This window comes from Gorilla gorilla, chromosome 4 (assembly GCF_029281585.2).
Source record: "Gorilla gorilla gorilla isolate KB3781 chromosome 4, NHGRI_mGorGor1-v2.1_pri, whole genome shotgun sequence".
NCBI lineage: Eukaryota > Metazoa > Chordata > Mammalia > Primates > Hominidae > Gorilla > Gorilla gorilla.
The window spans coordinates 45,546,059-45,566,395 of NC_073228.2; the positions used below are offsets into that span (position 1 = coordinate 45,546,059).

At 38.0% G+C, this 20,337-nt stretch overlaps 1 protein-coding gene and 1 pseudogene across 2 annotated transcripts in view; both read right to left on the minus strand.

The window, feature by feature from the left end:
* NSF (N-ethylmaleimide sensitive factor, vesicle fusing ATPase) overlaps positions 1 to 20,337 on the minus strand; it is a 168,152-nt gene that overhangs the window by 38,371 nt on the left and 109,444 nt on the right. For both annotated transcript variants that reach the window (XM_031011079.2, XM_055387811.2), the window contains exons 13-15: positions 14,041 to 14,136; positions 7,766 to 7,922; positions 4,899 to 5,032 (exon numbers count right to left, since the gene is read on the minus strand). In XM_031011079.2, coding sequence (XP_030866939.1) covers positions 4,899 to 5,032; positions 7,766 to 7,922; positions 14,041 to 14,136 — 387 coding nt within the window. The remainder of the gene's footprint in view (positions 1 to 4,898; positions 5,033 to 7,765; positions 7,923 to 14,040; positions 14,137 to 20,337) is intronic.
* On the minus strand, positions 77 to 1,148 carry LOC109026728 (vesicle-associated membrane protein 5-like; annotated as a pseudogene).

Below are 20,337 nucleotides of genomic sequence, written 5' to 3' on the forward strand. Positions count from 1 at the left end.
ATAATTAAAAATGTATGTATAATAATAAGTAAAAATAACCACTACACTTCATTGATTTCATATTATATCCCAGGCACTGTGATACTTTACAGAAATTACCATCTAATTCTCATAACCCTATAATGCAGCTATTAATATTATCTTCATTTGACAGATGAGAAAACAGTGGCTTATAGGTTAAATGACATATCCAAGGTCATTCGGCCGGTCAGTGTGGAGAGCTGAGCAAGCCCAAATTCTCGGTCATGTTATACTACCCTAGTGAAGAAAAATCTAATGAGAAAATGGGGGCAGTAATTTCCCTAGTTTGGTAGTCCTATGGAATACTGTTTTTATATAAATTTTAAATTTTTAGTTATGGCTACATAATAGTTATACATATTTATGGAGTACATGCACCATTTTGATACAAGTATAAAACATGTAATGATCAAATAAGGGTAGCTGTGAAACTCATTAAGCATGTATCATTTCTTTTTGTTAGGAATATTCAATTTCCACTCTTGTAGTTATTTTGATCTATACATAATTTTTTTTTTTTAATCAGCTTTCACTGAGCTTCAGGTGGGGCTGGCCCGGCATGGCCAGTATGGCAGGGTGCCCTCGAGGGCCAGTCTGTGGCGTGACAAGAAATGCAGGGGTGCACGTGTTGGGGCTGCCCTTTGGCACTCACTGGGGTGGGTCAGGGGAGAGCAAACACCAAGGTTCTCTGGAGACCGGAACCAGCCAGTGCAGCCATTTGGCTTCTCCCTCAGGACCAGCTGTCAGTCCCCAGGCCCTGAGGTGGTGCCTGCATCCTAGGTCTGTGGGGCATTACTGGTGTCACTCTGAGGGAGAAAGATGGCCAGCTGCTCAATCAGGATGATGAGCAGGCTACCACCCACCACTAGCCCCAAGTAGATCCGGCAATGGATGTTCTCCCAGCACTTCTTCTGGGCCAGGGTCTTTGTTGTCTTGCTGAAGGCTGAGCTCATATCCAGGAGTTGGTCTGAACGCTGCTCCAGTTTGGCCAGCTTTCCATCATGCTCCAGGACCTTGTCAAAGTTGTTAAGCGTGATTTCCGTCACCTTGTTCGCTTGCCGCTGGCACTGCTCCAACTCTTTCCCTGCCACCGCCACTGCCACCAGGCCCACTCCCCGAACGACACATTATTTTATTTTATTTTTTAGATGGAGTCTTGCTCTGTCGCCCAGGCTGGAGTGCAGTGGTGTGCTCTCAGCTCACTGCAACCTCTGCCCCCCGGGTTCAAGCGATTCTCCTGCCTCAGCCTCCTGAGTAGCTGGCATTACAGGGCACATGCCATCACGCCTGGCTAATTTTTGTATTTTTAGTAGAGCCGGGGTTTCACCATGTTAGTCAGGCTGGTCTCGAACTCCTGACCTCATGATCCCCCCACCTCAGCCTCCCAAAGTGCTGGGATTACAGGCGTGAACCACTGTGCCTGGCCCATGATTTTTAAGTATAGTTAATTTATTGTGCTGTCCAACACTAGATCTTATTACTTCTATTTAATGGTATTTTTGTTACCACTACCCTTCCCAGCCTCTGATAACCATCATTCTAACTCTACCTCCCTGAGTTCAATTGTTTAGTTCCCATATATGAATGAGGACATGTGATATTTGACTTTCTGTGCCTGGCTTCTTTCACTTAACATGATGTCTTCCAGGTCCTTCATCCATGTTGTTGCAAATGACAAGGATTTCATTCTTTTTAAATGGCTGTGTTACAGTCCACAGTGTATATGTGTCACATTTTCTTTATCCATTCATCCACTGAGGGACATTCAGGTTGATTCCATTCCACTACTGTGAATACTGCTGCAATGAACTTGGGAGTATAGATAACTCTTTGATATATATTATTTATAATTGTGAAAAAACCTGGAAACAACCTAATTGTCCAACAAAAAGGGATTGTTCAGATATTAGACAGCTATTAATTTAAAATAATGTTCAGATTAGCTTTAGTTACACTGAAAAAAGTTCATAATATTTTAAGTGAAAAAAGCAAGTTTACATCAGTATGTTTCAATGTAATCCCCAATATATAAGGGAGGGGGTATATGTGTTCATGTGTACACATGTGTCTGAGTAGAAAAGAGAATTGAAGGACAAATATGAATTTATTGTTATTTTCTTCTGTTCTTTCTTGTATTTTCTAAATTATTTCTGTAATTAGAAAAAGCTACCTTAATTTTTGCACTTACAACAACAAAAGAAAGGTTTTCTCCAGAATTATAAAACTCTATAAATTATTTGTGCTCTGAAAAAAAATTAAAACATCTTCTTTCCATCCTCACACTAAAAATGGAGGTGCAGGCCGGGCGCGGTGGCTCATGCCTGTAATTCCAGCACTTCGGGAGGCTGAGGCGTGCGGATCATGAGGTCAGGAGATCAAGACCATCCTGGCTAACATGGTGAAACCCCGTCTCTACTAAAAATACAAAAAAATTAGCCAGGCATGGTGGCGGGTGCCTGTACTCCCAGCTACTTGGGAGGCTGAGGCAGGAGAATGGCGTGAACCCGGGAGGCGGAGCTTGCAGTGAGCTGAGATCACGCCACTGTACTCCAGCCTGGGCGACAGAGCAAGACTCCATCTAAAAAAAAAAAAAAAAAGGAGGGGCAAGAACAGTAGTGGGAGGTAGACTAGAACTTATACTAAAGAATGACATTTATATTTCATTTTCAAAAACAACCTGGAAGACTTAGCATCTTTAGACTGGTTTGAGCCCTCAGGCTTTTGTCAACCTATCATTAGGTAACAATGTGAAAACTATTTGCAGGGAAATATTTTGTAATATTTCTAATATATTTCTAAGAAACCTATGCTTCATTCCTTTCTCTTTTCTGAACTTTAATGACAAAGAATAATATTTTTCCCCCAAGGAAAACCAAAAATTCTAATATAAATTTGTTATACTGCTGAAGCAGAAATAATTTTTATAATTTTAAGAGTGCATGGATGATCCGGACAGTGAATCATGAATTAAAACAATTTTGAATAAGCTTGTATGGACACTTATTTTTATACTCCCTAGCTTTCTACTCATCTAAAACTCTACCTTGAAAGGCTTCAACAATTTGAAGATTAAATAATAAGTTATTAAACCATTAATTTAACCATTTAAGCCTCTAAAATCAGCACATATTACCTTCCCCCTTCAAGTCAATTTGCAAGAGATTAAAATAATAAAAATGATAATATCTCACACTTACAAAGTAGCTTTGATCTGCAGAAGCCTGAAGTACTTTTTAAAAACTTCATAGAAAAACTAGGACCATCCACCCACATCTCAGAGTACATCTGAGGTAGAAGCTGGCAGCTGGTGGAAAGCAATGGAGTAATTTACCATCTGCAAAGATGACTACTACTTTTGAAAAAGCACAGGAATAGATGATTTAGGAAAATGCAAATAGAATTAGCTATTCAATAAATAAATGGGACATTCAACAGCTACAGATTTCAAGGGCTGTTATTTACATTTTTACCAGAAGAAGTGGGTTAAGGGTTCCCATCAGAAGGAAAACGAAAAACAAAGAAAAACAGCCCTACCTACTCTAGGGAAATCACTGGTCCCAGTTATTCTATTCAGATTTTCCTGGGAAGGACAGATACTATTGGTTTCACCTCAGAGACAGAATAAACTATGATATTATAAGTTCTTTTTGCATCTGGCAATATTTCCCTTTCACACTCAATTTCAAACATTTTTATGTATTTCTCTGGACTCTTCAGTGTGTATGCCTGGAATCCTGCTACAAGTTCTGCTTCCTCCATCCATCTGAAGTACGCTGTGCAATTTTCTGCCACCTGCACAAACAAGAGACTAGCTTCTCAAGCTTACATTTTTTGGGAGTCATCTTTTAAATCTATTTCTCTTCTTCAGTCTCTTTCCCAAAGAAACACCGAAGAATTCTACAATACCTCTTTATAAAGCGAATGCCTAAGAGCAATGTAAAAGAAAACCCTGAGCTGTCTTTACTAGGGAGCACTTCAATTCTCAAGATTCTTTCACCTCATTCTGATTTTCCCACATCTCTTGGACTTACGGTCAGTTCATATCTATAAAAGATCAAGCATGAAAAAAAGAATTTAAATAAAAGAAATACTTCAGTTGGATACAAAAAATAATTTCTTGACTGGCAGTATGCAAAATTAGAATAGCAATGGAAACATGATCTAACAAGTAAGATGGAACAGCCATTTAGAGTCTTCATCATTGATTTTTGTTGTTGTTGTTGCATGGCACTTGCTTGAATGTAAGGGAGATGGACCAAATGGTCTTACAGTCTTTTCAGCTCTAGGATTCTATTCTATGCTGTTCTAACTTCACTGATGGTAGAAAGTGGCCATGTTAATTAAGAAGGTGATGAGTGGCACTTGGAGAAAGGAAGATGTGTGAGAACTGCATTAAGTTACCAAGCAGATTCTGATTATTACCTAATATAAAACTATCCTTTTGTAGGGATTCCTGGGACTATTTTCCCATTGATACATCTCTGTCTTCCTCAACTTAATTGACCCCAAAGAGTTCAACTTTGTACGATAATGAAAGAACTTCAAAAAATCCTAAATGAATTTGTCTTTATTCAAACATTTTCAACTATAACTCTTTTAATCAAATTGATACAAAACTAGGCAATGAAACTTAATATGTATTAAACAAAGCATAATTTAGAAGGTAAAGGTACTCAATAAAATACATTACAAAGTTAGAAAATCTAAAACAGTCACTGTTTCCCCCATATTCTGCTGATAATTTGGTTCCACTTGAGAAGAACACAGTTGCTATGGGTTTATATGTATACATGTACAAAGACATATATATGTGCGCACACACACACACACACACATTTAAGAGATAGGAAATTAAAATGAAAGTAAAATCTTGATACCTTCTTCATGGCCTGACATTTGGCTGTTTCAGAAAAGCCAATCATTTTATCAGGAGAACAGATCTTGATGAATGGGAAGTTGGATTCCTCTGCAATTTTTGCAGCTAAAGCAGTCTTCCCACTGTGAGGAGGGCCTGCATAAAGATATGAGCAAATCAGGGGAAAAAAGCCAACCTAAGCAAAGGGAAATAAAACAAGTTTAAACTTTTATCCAGAACATACTGAGGTCTCGACTAGTTGCTCATTAACATTTCCTGACACAATTTCACAGCAGACATGTTTTCTCTTATTTATTAGCAACTAAACTTAATGAACTAATTAGCATTTCTCAAAAGTATGGTGAAATACATGCCTCCTGACATTCTCACATATCCTTAATCTTTCAAACTTTTGGCAAAATATATAGAGTGTAAGGGTTTTGCTTCTTAAAAGAACGCATTCAAATGCATATTAGTACTTATGTTGTTAGTTCTATCAAATCATTTGTCTAACAAAAAAAGACAATCTTAAGAGCTGATATTGGGGGCAGGGGAAAACTGCCTTATTAGAAGCAAATGTGATGTAAAAAGTTAGAATTCTAAAGACTCAGGCCTTCTCATAAAGGCAAGCAAATCTACGAACTTACCTACATTTAGACATCCCTGCCTTCCCTTCCCTGTTTTGGAAGCTGTGTCCCTCGTTCAACCATAAACCAATCAAATCTTCCTTTCCATCTTCTCAGGAACCTGACATTACTGATTGTTCCTTTCTCCCATATGTTCGACTTCTTCCTCTTCCCTGAAGCCTTTCCAAAAGTGTTTTAGCATGTTCTAGTCTATCTGACAGTTTAATACATAACAACAAAAAACTCTTTCTGAACATCATACCCCTCAAAACTGCACCTTCTTCTCCCTTCAAAATGGAACTTGCCTATGTAATTATTTACACTGGCTGCTTTTGTTCTTCACCTCCCACCCATCCTCACTAAATCTTACGGCTCCCATCCCCATTACACTGAACAGGCTCCCATCAAGGTCACAAATGATCTCCATGTCATCAAACCCAACAAACATTTTGGTATCTTTTTCAGCCTCTTAGGAGCATTTGATACAATTCATAATTCCCCTCTTTCTTAAAATATGTTTCTTTTCTTGGTTTCTGTAACACACATTCTCTCTTTCCCCTTTCCTCTCTGGTTACTCTTGCTCAGTCTCTTTTGTCAATTTTTCTGCTCTGTTTAGTCCTTACGTGTTAACATGCCTCAAAGACAAGTTCTAGGCCTCCTTTTCTTCTCAACCCACACCCTCACTGTAAGTGATTTCGTTCACTCCCATGGCTTCAACCACAGTCTATATACTGGCAACTCATGAGTCTACTGCTAGCCAGACCCACATATCCAACAGGCTGCTCAACATTTCCGATTTACTTCTCCTATATGACCCTTGAATTTAACATGTTCAAAACTGAACTCATCATCTTTCTTCCAGAAATCTGCTTTCCATTAGTGTTCCCAATCTTAGTAAACAGCACCATTTATCGGGCTATGTATGCCAGAACCCAGGGGGTCATGTTTGATACCTCTGCCCACATCCAATCTAACAAATATTTCTAGGCTTCAGCTTCCCCACCTACAAAATAGAGACAACAGCAGCATCTACCCTTGGAGGACTGAAGTGGGGTTTAAATAGATAATATGTGCACAGTGCTAGTAGAGTGACTGGCAAATAGCAAGGGCTCAAAAAATGCTAGCATAATTATGATTCACAATAATAATGAGGTCATTTTTATTCTATCTCCTAAATATTTCTAATTAGTCTACTTATCTCCATCTACACTACTCCACATACTTCAAACCACAATCGACTCTCATTAAGACTAATCCAACTGCTTCTAACCATTAGTCTCTTCTGTATCTTTTTGCCCCTCCAATCCATTCTCCATCATAAAGCAGTGATGATGATGTGGCTTCACTGCTTAAAATCCTACAAATGGCTTCCCATTGCCCCTAAGATAGTTTAAATCTTTAATATGGCCTACAAGGTTTTATATGAACTGGCTTCTATCTGCTTCTACAGTCTCATGTCAGGACAATCTCCCTTTCTGTTTCAAGCTTCTTCCTGCCCAGGACTTTTTCACATGCTCTGCCTCAAACATCCTCCCCAGTGACTTTGGCTGGCCAGAGTCTCCTCATTGGTCAAGTCATGGCTTAATATGTTTCTCCCAGGGAGCTCTCATCCCCCAGACCTTTAGAGGTAGTTAGGTTCCCTTGTCATGGGGCCTCACTGAACTTTTCTGCCGTCATACTAATTATAACTGTAAATTAATTATTTGTGAATGGAATGTCCTTCCCCTTTTGTCTGTCTACTCAATAAAATCCTAACTGGTCTTTCAAGGCCTAGATTAAATAGCATCTCTAGTTTTCCCTGACCACCCCTATGCTAAATGACTTGTACTCACACGCACCTTTACACACATACACCGTAGTCAGGAATTTCTTTACACTGCCTTTGTTCATGACCAGACTGAATGAACACTTGAATGTCTTTGTATCCCCAGCAACTAGTTCAATGACTAAAATACAAGTACTCAGTAAGTATTTATTTAATTGAATTGAGGCTAAGTGGCATCATTCAGTGTATTAAGTGCCACAGAAATACAGATATAATCCTACAAGAAAACTAGTTGCTATCTTTCCTCACTAACATTCTACCCCAAGAAAATTTTAATTTGTACACAATATTGGTACATAGATTGGATTACTATTTTCAGATCAAGAACAAGGTTAAAAACGGAAAAGAATTCACTTTTCTAGAATGTGCTTACGGGCTTTTAAAAAATGCTGCTTTTTTTCCTTTAACTTTTAATGCCATCTCCTCATTCATTCTCACCTTCCAGAAGCACGCTGACCAATGGTGTGCGGTCACTGTTCTTAGTCTGCTGCACCAGCAGCTCCCCATCATCTAGAACTCGAGTAACTGGGTCACCCCATTTGATGATACCGTTCATAATGTAACTTGCATAATCTTCTTGGTTTGTGCCAAAGGCCTATTAAGAAAAAGGAGTTTAAAGCATTTTGAGCATTAGTGTTAAAAACTAACAGTATAAAAGATGAGTTATAATTCGTACATGCTAAAGGTATTGATCACTATCCCATATTAATATAAAAAGCCTGGAAAGCAAAACAACTTGTATAATTTCTCATTTAACTTTTTTCCCAATAGGAAAAAAAAAGCTGCTTTGGGTGACTTAATGGAATAAAAACAATGGATTCTAGGCTGAGATTCCACCAGAGCTCAAATCCTCATAATTCCTGAGAGAAAGAATATGTTCCAATGTGCTTATTTTTATCAACAGTATGCAGTTTGAGGCTGTTCTGTTAAGAACAAAGGAAAAAAGAGATTATGGACTTAGAAACAGCGCAATAGACAAATATACTACCTTAACACTGACTGCAGGTGCTATGGATTAACATGAGGATACGAAATGGTAATGAGAAGATCATGTTCACATCAACTTTGTGGAAGGGGACATAGTTAAATGGCACCAATGTTAAGTTTATATGTGTAAATATAAGATTTAGGATGAGATAGAAATGAGGAGCTGTAATGAGAAGGATATAAAAGCAATTATTTCAGATAATAATTCTATTTGTGTTCACTACATATTGGAGCTTAAATTGCACCCTTCTTCATTGTCAACTTTTAATCTCAAAGGTTATACTTCCCATCAAAACAGCTGCCAAAAGTAGTCAATAACTTTAGTATTTACAATTGAACTGGATTTTCATGAGGTTAACAGAATAAATAGGAAAACATAACCTACTACATGTAAAGATCATGTACATGTAAAGATCATGTATCTTGAGAATTTCAATTTTTTAAAGATCATCACATCCCTCAAAAAGTCAACTTTTGATTACCTGATGTATGGAATAGTTTTAATAGTTCTTTAGAACATGCACCTCACATAAAGCTGTTTTTGTAATACTGTCTTTGAAACAGTATCCAGTGATCTCATATCTCTATTACTTTGCCACAAAATAATTTTTCAGACCACTTTTTAGGTAGTCTCCTTGCATATATTGGTCCTTTGATTCCTGAATACAGAGGAAGGTTCTCATTCTTTGGCCTAGATATGGCAAATTCAGTAGCAGTGTAAAAAGTAATGATGAAACTAATCCAAACTGGCTGAATGGCTGTTCTAAGAAATTTTCATGGCCGGGCGCAGTGACTCAAGCCTATAATCCCAGCACTTTGGGAGGCTGAGGCGGGTGGATCACCTGAGGTATGGAGTTCCAGACCAACCTGGCCAACGTGGTGAAACCCCATCTATACTAAAAATACAAAAATTAGCTGGGTGTGGTGGTGTGTGCCTGTAATCCCAGCTACTTGGGAGGCTGAGGTAGGAGAATTGCTTGAACCCGGGAGGCGGAGGTTGCAGTGAGCCGAGATCACGCCACTGCACTCCAGCCTGGGAGACACAGCAAGACTCCATCTCATCTAAAAAAAAAAAAAAAATTATAGGCTGGCTTTTGTCTTTAATTTTTCCAGTTATATACTCCAAGCCTCACAGCAGAAGCTTTAAGATGCCTGAACCATAAAACAGTGACTCTCCCAAGATATATAACGTGTATATCTTCCTTACATATCCCATAATTTCATTTTTTTTTTATCCTCCAGACCCTTGGAATAAATAAAATTAAGTTTTTAGTTGTCACTTCCTCATGGCCAAATTACTTGTTGTTAAAAAAATCTTGGAGTTACTTTTGAAAATGATTATTTTATATTTAAAAGTCACAATAGTAATAAAAAGACAGGGCTAACCAAATTGGCTTTTGTCTTTAAAGGAGATACTTGGAACAAATAATTATTGTTAAGAATGTATAACAGGCCAGGTGCGGTGGCTCACGCCTGTAATCCCAGCACTTTGGGAAGCCAAGGTGGGTGGATCACGAGGTCAGGAGATTGAGACCATCCTGGCCAACAAAGTGAAACCTTGTCTCTACTAAAAATACAAAAATTAGTCGGGCATGGTGGCGCATGCCTGCAGTCCTAGCTACTCAGGAAGCTGAGGCAGGAGAATCACTTGAACCCAGGAGGCGGAGGTTGCAGTAAGCCAAAATTGCGCCACTGCACTCCAGCCTGGCAACAGAGCAAGACTCAGTCTCAAAAAAAAAAAAAATATATATATATATATATATATATATATAAAATAAATGGTGGCCAAGTGCAGTGGCTCATGCCTATAATCCTAGCACACTGGGAGGCTGAGGTAGGTGGATCGCTTGAGGTCAGGAGTTTGAAACCAGCCTGGCCAACATGGTGAAACCCTGTCTCCACTAAAAATACAAAAAAATTAGCCGGGCGTGGTGATGGGTGCCTACAATCCCAGCTACTGGGGAGGCTGAGGCAGGAGAATCACTTAAACCTGGGAGGCAGAGGTTGCAGTGAGCCGAGATTGTGCCACTGCACTCCAGCCTGGGTGACAGAGCAAGACTGTCTCAAAAAAAAAAAAAAAAAGGATATGTAACAAATGGTTGATAAGCATATGAAAAGATACTTATCACCACTAATCATTACGAAAATACAAATCAAAACTAGAATGAGATGTCACTTCATATTCATTAGGATGGCTACTACCAAAAAAACAGAAAATAATTTGTTGGTGAGCATGTGGAGAAGTCAGAACTTTTGTGCACCACTGGTGGGAATGTAAAATGGTTCAGCCACCGTGGAAAGCGGTATGGTGGTTCCTCAAAAAATTAAAAATAGAATTACTATATGATCCAGCAATTCCACTTCTGAGTATATACCCGAAAGAACTAAAAACAGGGTCTTGAAGAGATATCTGTACAGCCATGCTAATGACAGCATTACTCAAAATAGCCAAAATGTGGCAGAAGCCTGGCTGCCATTGACAGAGGAATGGATAACAACATGTGGTATGTACATATCATGGATTTTTTTTTTTTTTTTGAGACAGGGTCTTGCTCTGTCACCAGGCTGGCGTGCAGTGGCACAATCTCGGCTCACTGCAACCTCCACCTCCCGGATCCAAATGATTCTCATGTCTCAGCCTCCCGAGTAGCTGGGATTACAGGTGTGTGCCACCACTCCTGGCTAATTTTTGTATTTTTTAGTAGAGATGGGGTTTCACTATGTTGGCCAGGCTAGTTTTGAACTCCTGACTTCAGGTGACCCACCCACCTCAATCTCCAAAAGTGCTGGGATTACAGGCAAGAGCCACCACGCCTGGCCCATATAATGGAGTATTATCCAGCCTTAAAAAGGAAGAAAATTCTGACATGCTGCAAGATGGTTGAACCTTGAGGACATTATGCTACGTCAAATAAGCTAGTTACAAAAAGACAAATACTATGATTCCACTTACATGAGGTACTTAAGATTAGTGAAATTCATAAAGATGGACAGTAGAATGGTGGCTGCCAGGTGTTGTAGGGGAGGGAAAAAAGAGTTATTATTTAATGGGTATAGAGTTTCAGTTCAAGAAGAAGAAAAGAGTTTTAGAGATGGATGGTGGTGATGATTATACAACATTATGAATATACTTAATACCACTGAACTATACATTTAAAAATGATTACAATGGTAAACTTTATATGTATTTTAACACAATACAAAATTGAGAAAAAAAGAGTATATAAAGAACTTGTATCAATCAAATAAGCAGTACAACAGAAAAACAGGCAAAAGACTTGGACACTATTTCACACAATACATGCATATGGTCAATTAACATATGGAGAAATGCTTAAGTTCTCAAGTAATAACTAAAATGCAAATCAAGACTGAAATGAGATGTCATTTTACACTTAACTGAATGGCAAAAATTAAATCTGAGGCTGGGTGCAGTGGCTCACGCCTGTAATCCCAGTACTTTGGAAAGCCAAGGCAGGCAGATCACCTGAGGTCAGGAGTTCGAGACCAGCCTAGCCAACATGGTGAAACCCCGTCTCTACTAAAAATACAAAAATCAGCCAAGCATGGTGGCAAGCACCTGTAATCCCAGCTACTCGGGAGGCTGAGGCAGGAGAATTGCTTGAACCCGGGAGATGGAGGTTGCAGTGAGCTGAGATCACACCACTGCACTCCAACCTGGGCGACAGAGTGAGACTCCATCTCAAAAAAAATAAATAAATAAAAAATAAATCTGATAATACCAAGTGTTGGAGAGGATACAGAACAAGAGGATATGTTTCACAGTATTGGGGGCAGTGTTAATTGGTTCAACCACTGGGAAATGTTTTTTTAAAGCAGGACATTCATATATCCAACAACCTAATAATTTTATTCCTAAATAAGAGAAATTCATTCAAGAATTCTTACGACAAATCTTTTTTTAATAACAAAAAACTGGTAACATTCACAATTGACAGGAAAATAGATAAATTGTGGTACTCACACAATGGAATGCTATTCAGCATGAAAATGAATGATGTCTAGCTACAAGAAATCATATACATCAGCAGTCCCCAACCTTTGTGGCATCAGGGACCAGTTTTACAGAAGATAATTTTTCCATTGGGGGAGGAGGTGGTTTCGGGATGTTTCAAGTGCATTACATTTTTTTTTTTTTTTTGAGACAGAGTCTCGTTCTGTCACCCAGGCTGGAGTGCAGTGGTGCGATCTTGGCTCACTGCAACCTCTGCCTCCTGGGTTCAAGCGATTCTCCTGCCTCAGCCTCGTGAGTAGCTGGGATTACAGGCACGTACCACTACATCCAGCTAATTTTTGTAGTTTTAGTAGAGATGGGGTTTCACCATGTTGGTCAGGCTGGTCTCGAACTCCTGACCTCATGATCCGCCCGCCTCAGCCTCCCAAAGTGCTAGGATTACAGACACGAGCCACCATGCCCAGCCCAAGCACATTACATTTATTGTGCACTTTATTTCTATTATTATTACATTGTAATATATAATGAACTAATTATACAACTCACCATAATGTAGCATCAGTGGGAGCCCTGAGCTTGTTTTCCTGCAACTATATGGTCCCATCTGGGGGTGACGGGAGACAGTGACAGATCATCAGGCATTAGATTCTCATAAGGAGTGTGCAATCTAGATCCCTCAGATATGCAGTTCACAATAGGGTTCATACTCATATGAGAATCTAATGTCACCACAGATCTGACAGGAGGTGGAGCTCAGGTGGTAACACGAGCAATAGGGAGTGGCTGTAAATACAGATGAGGCTCACTCACTTGCTGCTCACCTCCTGCTGTGTGGCTCAGTTCCTAACGGGCCATGGACCAGTACTGAGGGTTGGGGATCCCTGATATAGATGACTCTTGGTAATAAAATATTTAATAAATAGCAAGTCCCAGAAAACTACATATACCATATGTTATTTTACACGCCATGAAAATACAGACTAATAACAGTGTGTCATAAAGATTAAGATTAATCTTAATGGACCTGAGGTCCATTTAAGAAAGAAAAGCACACACTTCTTTAAGAACTGGGACTTTCTACAATTTGTTTTTGTATTAACACAGGACTCTAAACAAAAGTTACTCAAATGTTAGTAGTTGTTTTATAGGAAAATGGGTTAATAACCTTAAACTGTATTCTAAAGCTCCAACTATGACCATTTTGAATGCGTTTTAAGAAAACTGACACTTTTTAAGTCTTAGAAACTATAGTAGTCAGAGAAACTAAATGTACTGAGCAAGAAAAAGGGATGCCTTGGAAGAGGCTGAGGAAAGGAAGAGAAAGAGAGAGAGAGAGAGAGACAGAGGAGGATATGAGAGTTAATTTTAAATATCCTAATAACTGACATATGGAAGATGGACTGAAGTTAGGTTTCTGTAGCTTGGGATTGTATAAGAACCAATAAGAAAATTAGTTCTAGTTCAATATAAAGTAAAACAATAACTGGAAAGTCTCAAAATTGAATGGCCTGCCTTACAAGATGGTAAGCTTCCTATCATGAAAATATTTCAGTAAATAATATCACCAGCCACTAGGATTATTGTACAGATGTTTCTCATACTGAACATTTCCAATACTAAAATTTTCTCATTTTATGAAACTGCATATGCTATAACCTTCCATAATACTGAGTAAATGGCACTTATTTTTCTCCTGAGTTATTATTATCATTACTTTTTGGCCTATATATCACTCAATGGGCATACTCACTGGTTTGATATCATTCTCCAAAGAAGCAAGGAAGTCTCCTCTCGTCACTTGCAGGCTTTCTGCTTTCTCCATGTCCACTTCCACTTTAGTACTGGCCTAAGAAGAGATAAAAACAAAATGTAAGGACTTCCAAGATTTAAGAATAATTAAGAATATATTCAGTTTAAGAACGTAACTCTTGAGGATTTAAAAGCATATTTTCACACATAAAAAAATCTGAAATATTTGCAAATCATATATGTGATAAGGGATTAATATCCAGAATACATAGAGAACTGCCAAAATTGAACAACAAAAAACTAAATAAAAAATGGGCAAAGAACTTAAACAAACATTTCTCCAAAGAAGATATACAAATGGCCTTAAATAAGCACATGAAAAGATGTTCAACCTCACTAATCATTAGGGAAATGCAAATCCAAACTACAAAGAGATTTCACTTCATACTCATTAGGATGGCTACTACCACAAAAATGCAGAAAATAAGAAGTGTTGGTGAGGATGCGGAGAAATCAGAACCCTTATGCACTGTTGGTGGGAACATAAGTAAAATGGTTGAGTCACTGTGGAAAACAAAAATATGGTGGTTCCTCATAAAATTAAAAATAGAATTATCATATGATCCAGCAATTCCACTTCTGGGTATATACCCCAAAGAACTGAAAACAGGGTCTTGAAGAGATATCTGTACAGCCTTGTTCATGACAGCATTACCCACAATAGCTAAAATGTGGAAGAAATCCATATGTCCATTGACAGAGGAATGGATAAACAAAATGTGTTACGTACATACAATGGAATATTATTCAGCATTAAAAAGAAAGAAAATTCTGACATCCTGCAACATGATGAACCTTGAGGACCATACGCTAAGTTAAATAAGCAAATACTGTACAATCCACTTATATGAGGTTCCTGGAGTAGCTGATGTCCAAGAGACAGAAAGTAAAATGGTGGCTGCCAGGGGATAGGGAGAGGAAGGAATGGGGAGTTACTGTTTATGGGTATGGAGTTTTAGTTTTACAAGATGAAAAGAGGTCTGGAGATGAATGGTAGTGATGGTTGCACAACATTAAGAATGTATTTAATGCCACTGAATTATACATTTAAAATGGTTACACGGTAAATTTTATGGTTTTGTTTTTTTTTGAGACGGAGTCTCACTCTGTCCCCCAGGCTGGAGTGCAGTGGCGCGATCTCGGACGCTGCAAGCTCCACCTCCCAGGTTCACGCCATTCTCCTGCCTCAGCCTCCCGAGTAGCTGGGACTACAGGCGCCCGCCACCACACCCAGCTAATTTTTTGTATTTTTACTAGAGACAGGGTTTCACCATATTAGCTAGGATGGTCTTGATCTCCTGACCTTGTGACCACCCGCCTCGGCCTCTCAAAGTGCTGGGATTACAGGCGTAAACCACCACGCCCGGACAATTTTATGGGCATTTTAAAACAATTTTAAAAATTGGAATCAAAGAAAACACATCTCTCAAATTCACAAATATATATATCCTCTGAACAAGTCCACTTCTAGTAATTTATCCCCTAAATATATTCACAAATGTGTACAAAGTTATATGTACAAGTATATCTACTAAAGTAACTTGTTATGAAAAAAGACGGGAAGCATATTAATAATGTCTACCAAGAGGGGATCAGTTATGTAAATTAGAACACATCTGTACCAAGGGACACTGTATAGCCATTTTAACTCATGAGGCATGAGTAAGAAAAAATACATACAGAGAGTAAGAACAGTGAAAAATCCATACAAAAAGAAAATATATACAGAAATGAAAACACAGCCATACTTGGCTGCATATCAGAATAACCTCCAGAGCCTTCAGAGATATACAGGCGCTCAGTCCCATTCCCCACAGGATTTTGATTTAACAGGTCTATTAGAGGGTCTTCATAGTTTTACCAAGTACCACAGGTGATTCTGGTACTGAACCAGGCTTAAGAACCATTACTCTAGGAGACCAAGAACCTAAAACTTTCATTTGTATTAATACATTGTGCTTCAGAATCTATGTGCCAGCTCCAAATAGTCTGCTTACTGCACCTGGAGCTAGCATTTAGACATCTGGAGAAGCATCAAGGCCTTTATCAGCACTTGGAGCTGCCTGGACCAGATGAGTGATTAAGATACCAACACGTGTTTTAAAGCGACTGGGCTCACTACCAATAGCACAAAACAACACAGCCTAATTTTTAAATTGGTATCATGGCTTTGAAAAAAAAAGCATTTTCAAAAAAAGCTGACTATAAAACAAACGCATGTTAAATAAATATCAACCTTCCATCAATTATTATGAAATATGAGTCATGTTTTTTTTAGGAAGAGACTGTGAGACAAATGAAGTGACAGATATAAAAAAAAGTCATCCTTGTGGGATAAAAAGAACTATGTCAGGAAGCTGGGTGAAGATGGCAAACAGAACACAGTTATTTATCTTCCCTTCCGCCCCAAATCCCACAAAATGACAGAAAGTGAGACAGAAAGGCTACAAAGCATGAAAGAAATATCCATAAGTTTTAACTGTGATCTAACAGGAGTCTCAGAAGGAGAGAACAGAAAGAGTCATAGAGAAGAAACAATAAAAGACAGAAGAGAAAAAAATTTCCTATAGCTGAAGAAAGGTGTGCCTCTGCAGTTTAAAGGATTCAGTGAGTGATGATCGGGATAAATGAAAAGAAGCACACATCTGTCCAGACCCACTGCTGTAAACTTTCAGAGCACCAAAGGTGAAGAGAAAGTCCTAGAACCTTTCTGAGGGACAAAACAGGTTTCCTGCAAAAAAACCAGAACGAGATTGGTATGATAACTCTCACTGGCAACACTAGAAACTAGAAGACAATGAAACCATGTCTTTGAAAAGACATTTGGATGGCTACCCTAGAAAATGATTCCTTGTGTGCACAGGGAGGCAAGTAAGAATTTTCACAACAGTATTTTTTCAACAGCCACAACCAGAAATAATCCATATGTTAAATAAATTATCCATTAATTCTATTTACTGAATACCTACCAGACACCAAGCACTATCTGAGGAACTGGAGTCATAGCAGTAAATAAAACAGAAAAGGTCCCTGTGTTCATGGATCTTATATTTTCCATTATGTGGCAATATTCTAGAATACTCTGCATTTGTCCAAAATAATGAAGGGGACTTACATACACTGACACAGAAAGCTATCCAAGGAATATTTGCAAGTGAAAAATGTAAACTGCAGTATAATTCCACTAATGTTCATTTTTTTTAAAAAAGCACATACGTATATGAATGTAAATATTATATAAAGAAAACAAACTTCAAAGATATATCCCAAATTTTGGCTAACTCTGGAGAGGGAAAGGAAAGCGGTGTTAGAGATGGCCTTTCTCATTTTTCCCTATATGCTTCGACATTCTTGAATCTTTTACAAAAAGAAAGCCATCATCTATAACTTCTATACTTTTAAAAATAAAGTAAAAAGTAACAAAGAGACAAATATTTTACTTCAATAGAACAATTAACATTTAAATTATTGGGCTGGGCATGGTGGCTCATGCCTGTAATCCCAGCACTTTGGGAGGCTGAGGCAATAGGATCACCAGGTCAGGAGATCGAGACCATACTGGCTAACACAGTGAAACCCTGTCTTTACTAAAAATACAAAAAAGTAGCCAGGCGTGGTGGCAGACACCTGTAGCCCCAGGTACTCAGGAGGCTGAGGCAGGAGAATGGCGTGAACCCGGGAGGCAGAGCTTGCAGTGAGTTGTGATGGCGCCACTGCACTCCAGCCTGGGCAACAGAGTGAGACTCCGTCTCAAAAACAAAAACAAACAAACAAAAAAACATAAACATTTAAATTATTAATAGGGCTTATATTGGCACATATGAGGTTTGATAAATATTAATCACATTTATTTGGCATTTCTAAGTTTAAAAAAAGAAAAATGGGCCTGGCACGGTGGCTTACACCTATAATCCCAGCACTTTGGGAGGCCGAGGCAGGCGGATCACCTGAGGTCGGGAGTTCGAGACCAGCCTGACCTACATGGCGAAACCCTGTCTCTACTAAAAATACAAAATTAGCCAGGCATGGTGGTGGGCACCTGTAATCCCAGCTACTCTGGAGGCTGAGGCAGGGGAACCGCTTGAACTCGAGAGGCGGAGGTTGTGGTGAGCCGAGATCACGCCATTGCACTCTAGCCTAGGCAGCAAGAAGAAAACTCCATCTCCAAAAAAAAAAAAAAGAAAAAAAGAAAAATGGTGTCACAGGAAACAAGCATATCCATGAAAGAATTATGATAATTAATAATATACAAATGTCTACAGTTCTTTATAGTTTATAAAGTATGTTCATACACACTATCTCATTTCACCGTATCACATTATCTCATTTTATACTTATACAAACCTGGGGGTTTTCATAAGTTATAAAAGGCAGATACAGGATTTCCTTCCTAGATACCCTTATATAAAAGTTTTAACTCTGATTCAAACTTTTTGATACATCTGAAAGGATTCTACAAGATATAAACTCTCAGGCCAAAGGGAAGACAAGAGCTCTGACTGAAACATTAAAATCTCAACAAAGCTACCAGCCTCACTTTAAACACCTCTTTCCTACACAGGCCTAGGTTTTTACCATAATATTTTGCATTCTGATTCTCTTATAGTAAAACCGAATTCAAATGATAGATACATACAGCAGTATGAAAGAAAAATCTTGCCCATCTTTCAAAATTTGCCAAAAAATACGATAGATTTTAGGACTGAAGCTGGTATAAAACTTGTCATTTTGCTAATTATTAAGAAAAGACTCACCCAATTAATTGCTGAGTCCTTTCTTAAAAGTGAATTAAGATGGGTGTGGGGAAGAAGTATTTCAAAACAAACTGTTTTCAGGCACATAAGGAATTCTGTAAGTTACATAATTGTAAGCCATCAATATTCCAATGGTCAACTATTCCTACCTGCTCATTAAAATAAATTTTCTAAGGACTGCTCTTAGCTGACTTTTAGCATTTTATCAAAATTTGTAAAATTTTTAAAAGTCTATAATTCTGAATTTTTACTTGTTCAGAAAACCTTTTCTCATTTGTTTGAATTAGCAACATTTTTCCTGCATTTTATTTATAACAGCTAATCAATATACAAGAGGCAGCATCTTTCAGCTTATACCTGCAGAAACTAATAAACTTGTATTTCAACACTAGCAAATATCAAGTGGTCACCCTTAAATTTCATAACCTTTTAAATCTGACCTTTCAAAGTTCTTATCATTCCTCTTAAATTAAGGGTAGAATGACCTTAATCAATCAAAAATTCTGCAAAAAAATAAGAAATAATTTTATGAAATTCTGTAAACATAACTTAGAGCTTTGACTCAGGTGGAAAGTGTATGTGAGAGAAAGTGTGTGTGTGTGTGTGTGTGTGTGTGTGTGTCCTCAGTTTATTTCCTCACAACAGATTAGAGAAAAAATTTGGGTTATGAATCTTCTCAACCTGAAGCAGAAATTCCTTTCAAGATAAAAACAACCAAATGTCACATGAATTTTAGTTGACCGCAATCATAGGTTCAAGTATAAACGACATGAACAACAGGTGTTTCTGACCAGATTTTCCACTTGTCTCAGAAAACCTGAAAAAACAGTTTAACAGGAAAGACTTGTTTAGTCCACCTGACTAAATCTTTCTTTAGGCCTCAATCTTTTGAAAAGGAAGCAAAATAACACCAATAATGGATTTTTAAAATACAAAGAAAGAACATCATAACACTTGTACGTTTTGAATGTTTTAAAGTTCAGTAACAACTTTATAAGTTTCAATTTAAATATTTATTCATCAATCACTATTAAAGCTACAAACATCTATAGCAATGGAAGACTAAAACTGTACTTCTTTTGTTTAGCCAAGGAGGAGTCATCGGAAAAATAGTCTTTAAAGACCTTCTGACAATGCAGATTTTTTAAAATGCAGAAGAGGAAATGTTAGTAATATTTCTTTTTGGGGGTAAGGTTAGTGTCTTACATAGCTTTCTCATCCCTAAAGTGCCTACATAGTTATTCCATTGATATGGTGAAAAGTTAGGAGCTGTTTGGTACAAGGAGCAATGATCGCAAGTCAATACATATCACCTGAAGCTTACAGATAATTCTACCACGTGGAAAAAAGTGATGGAAACATGAACTATTTGCACTACTGCTTACTTGCAAATCAGAAGGATAATATATTATGTACAAGGGTGACAAACATTTTAGCTTTACAATTAGAAAAAGTGTAACTACAAAGAGTCAATAAAAATCAGA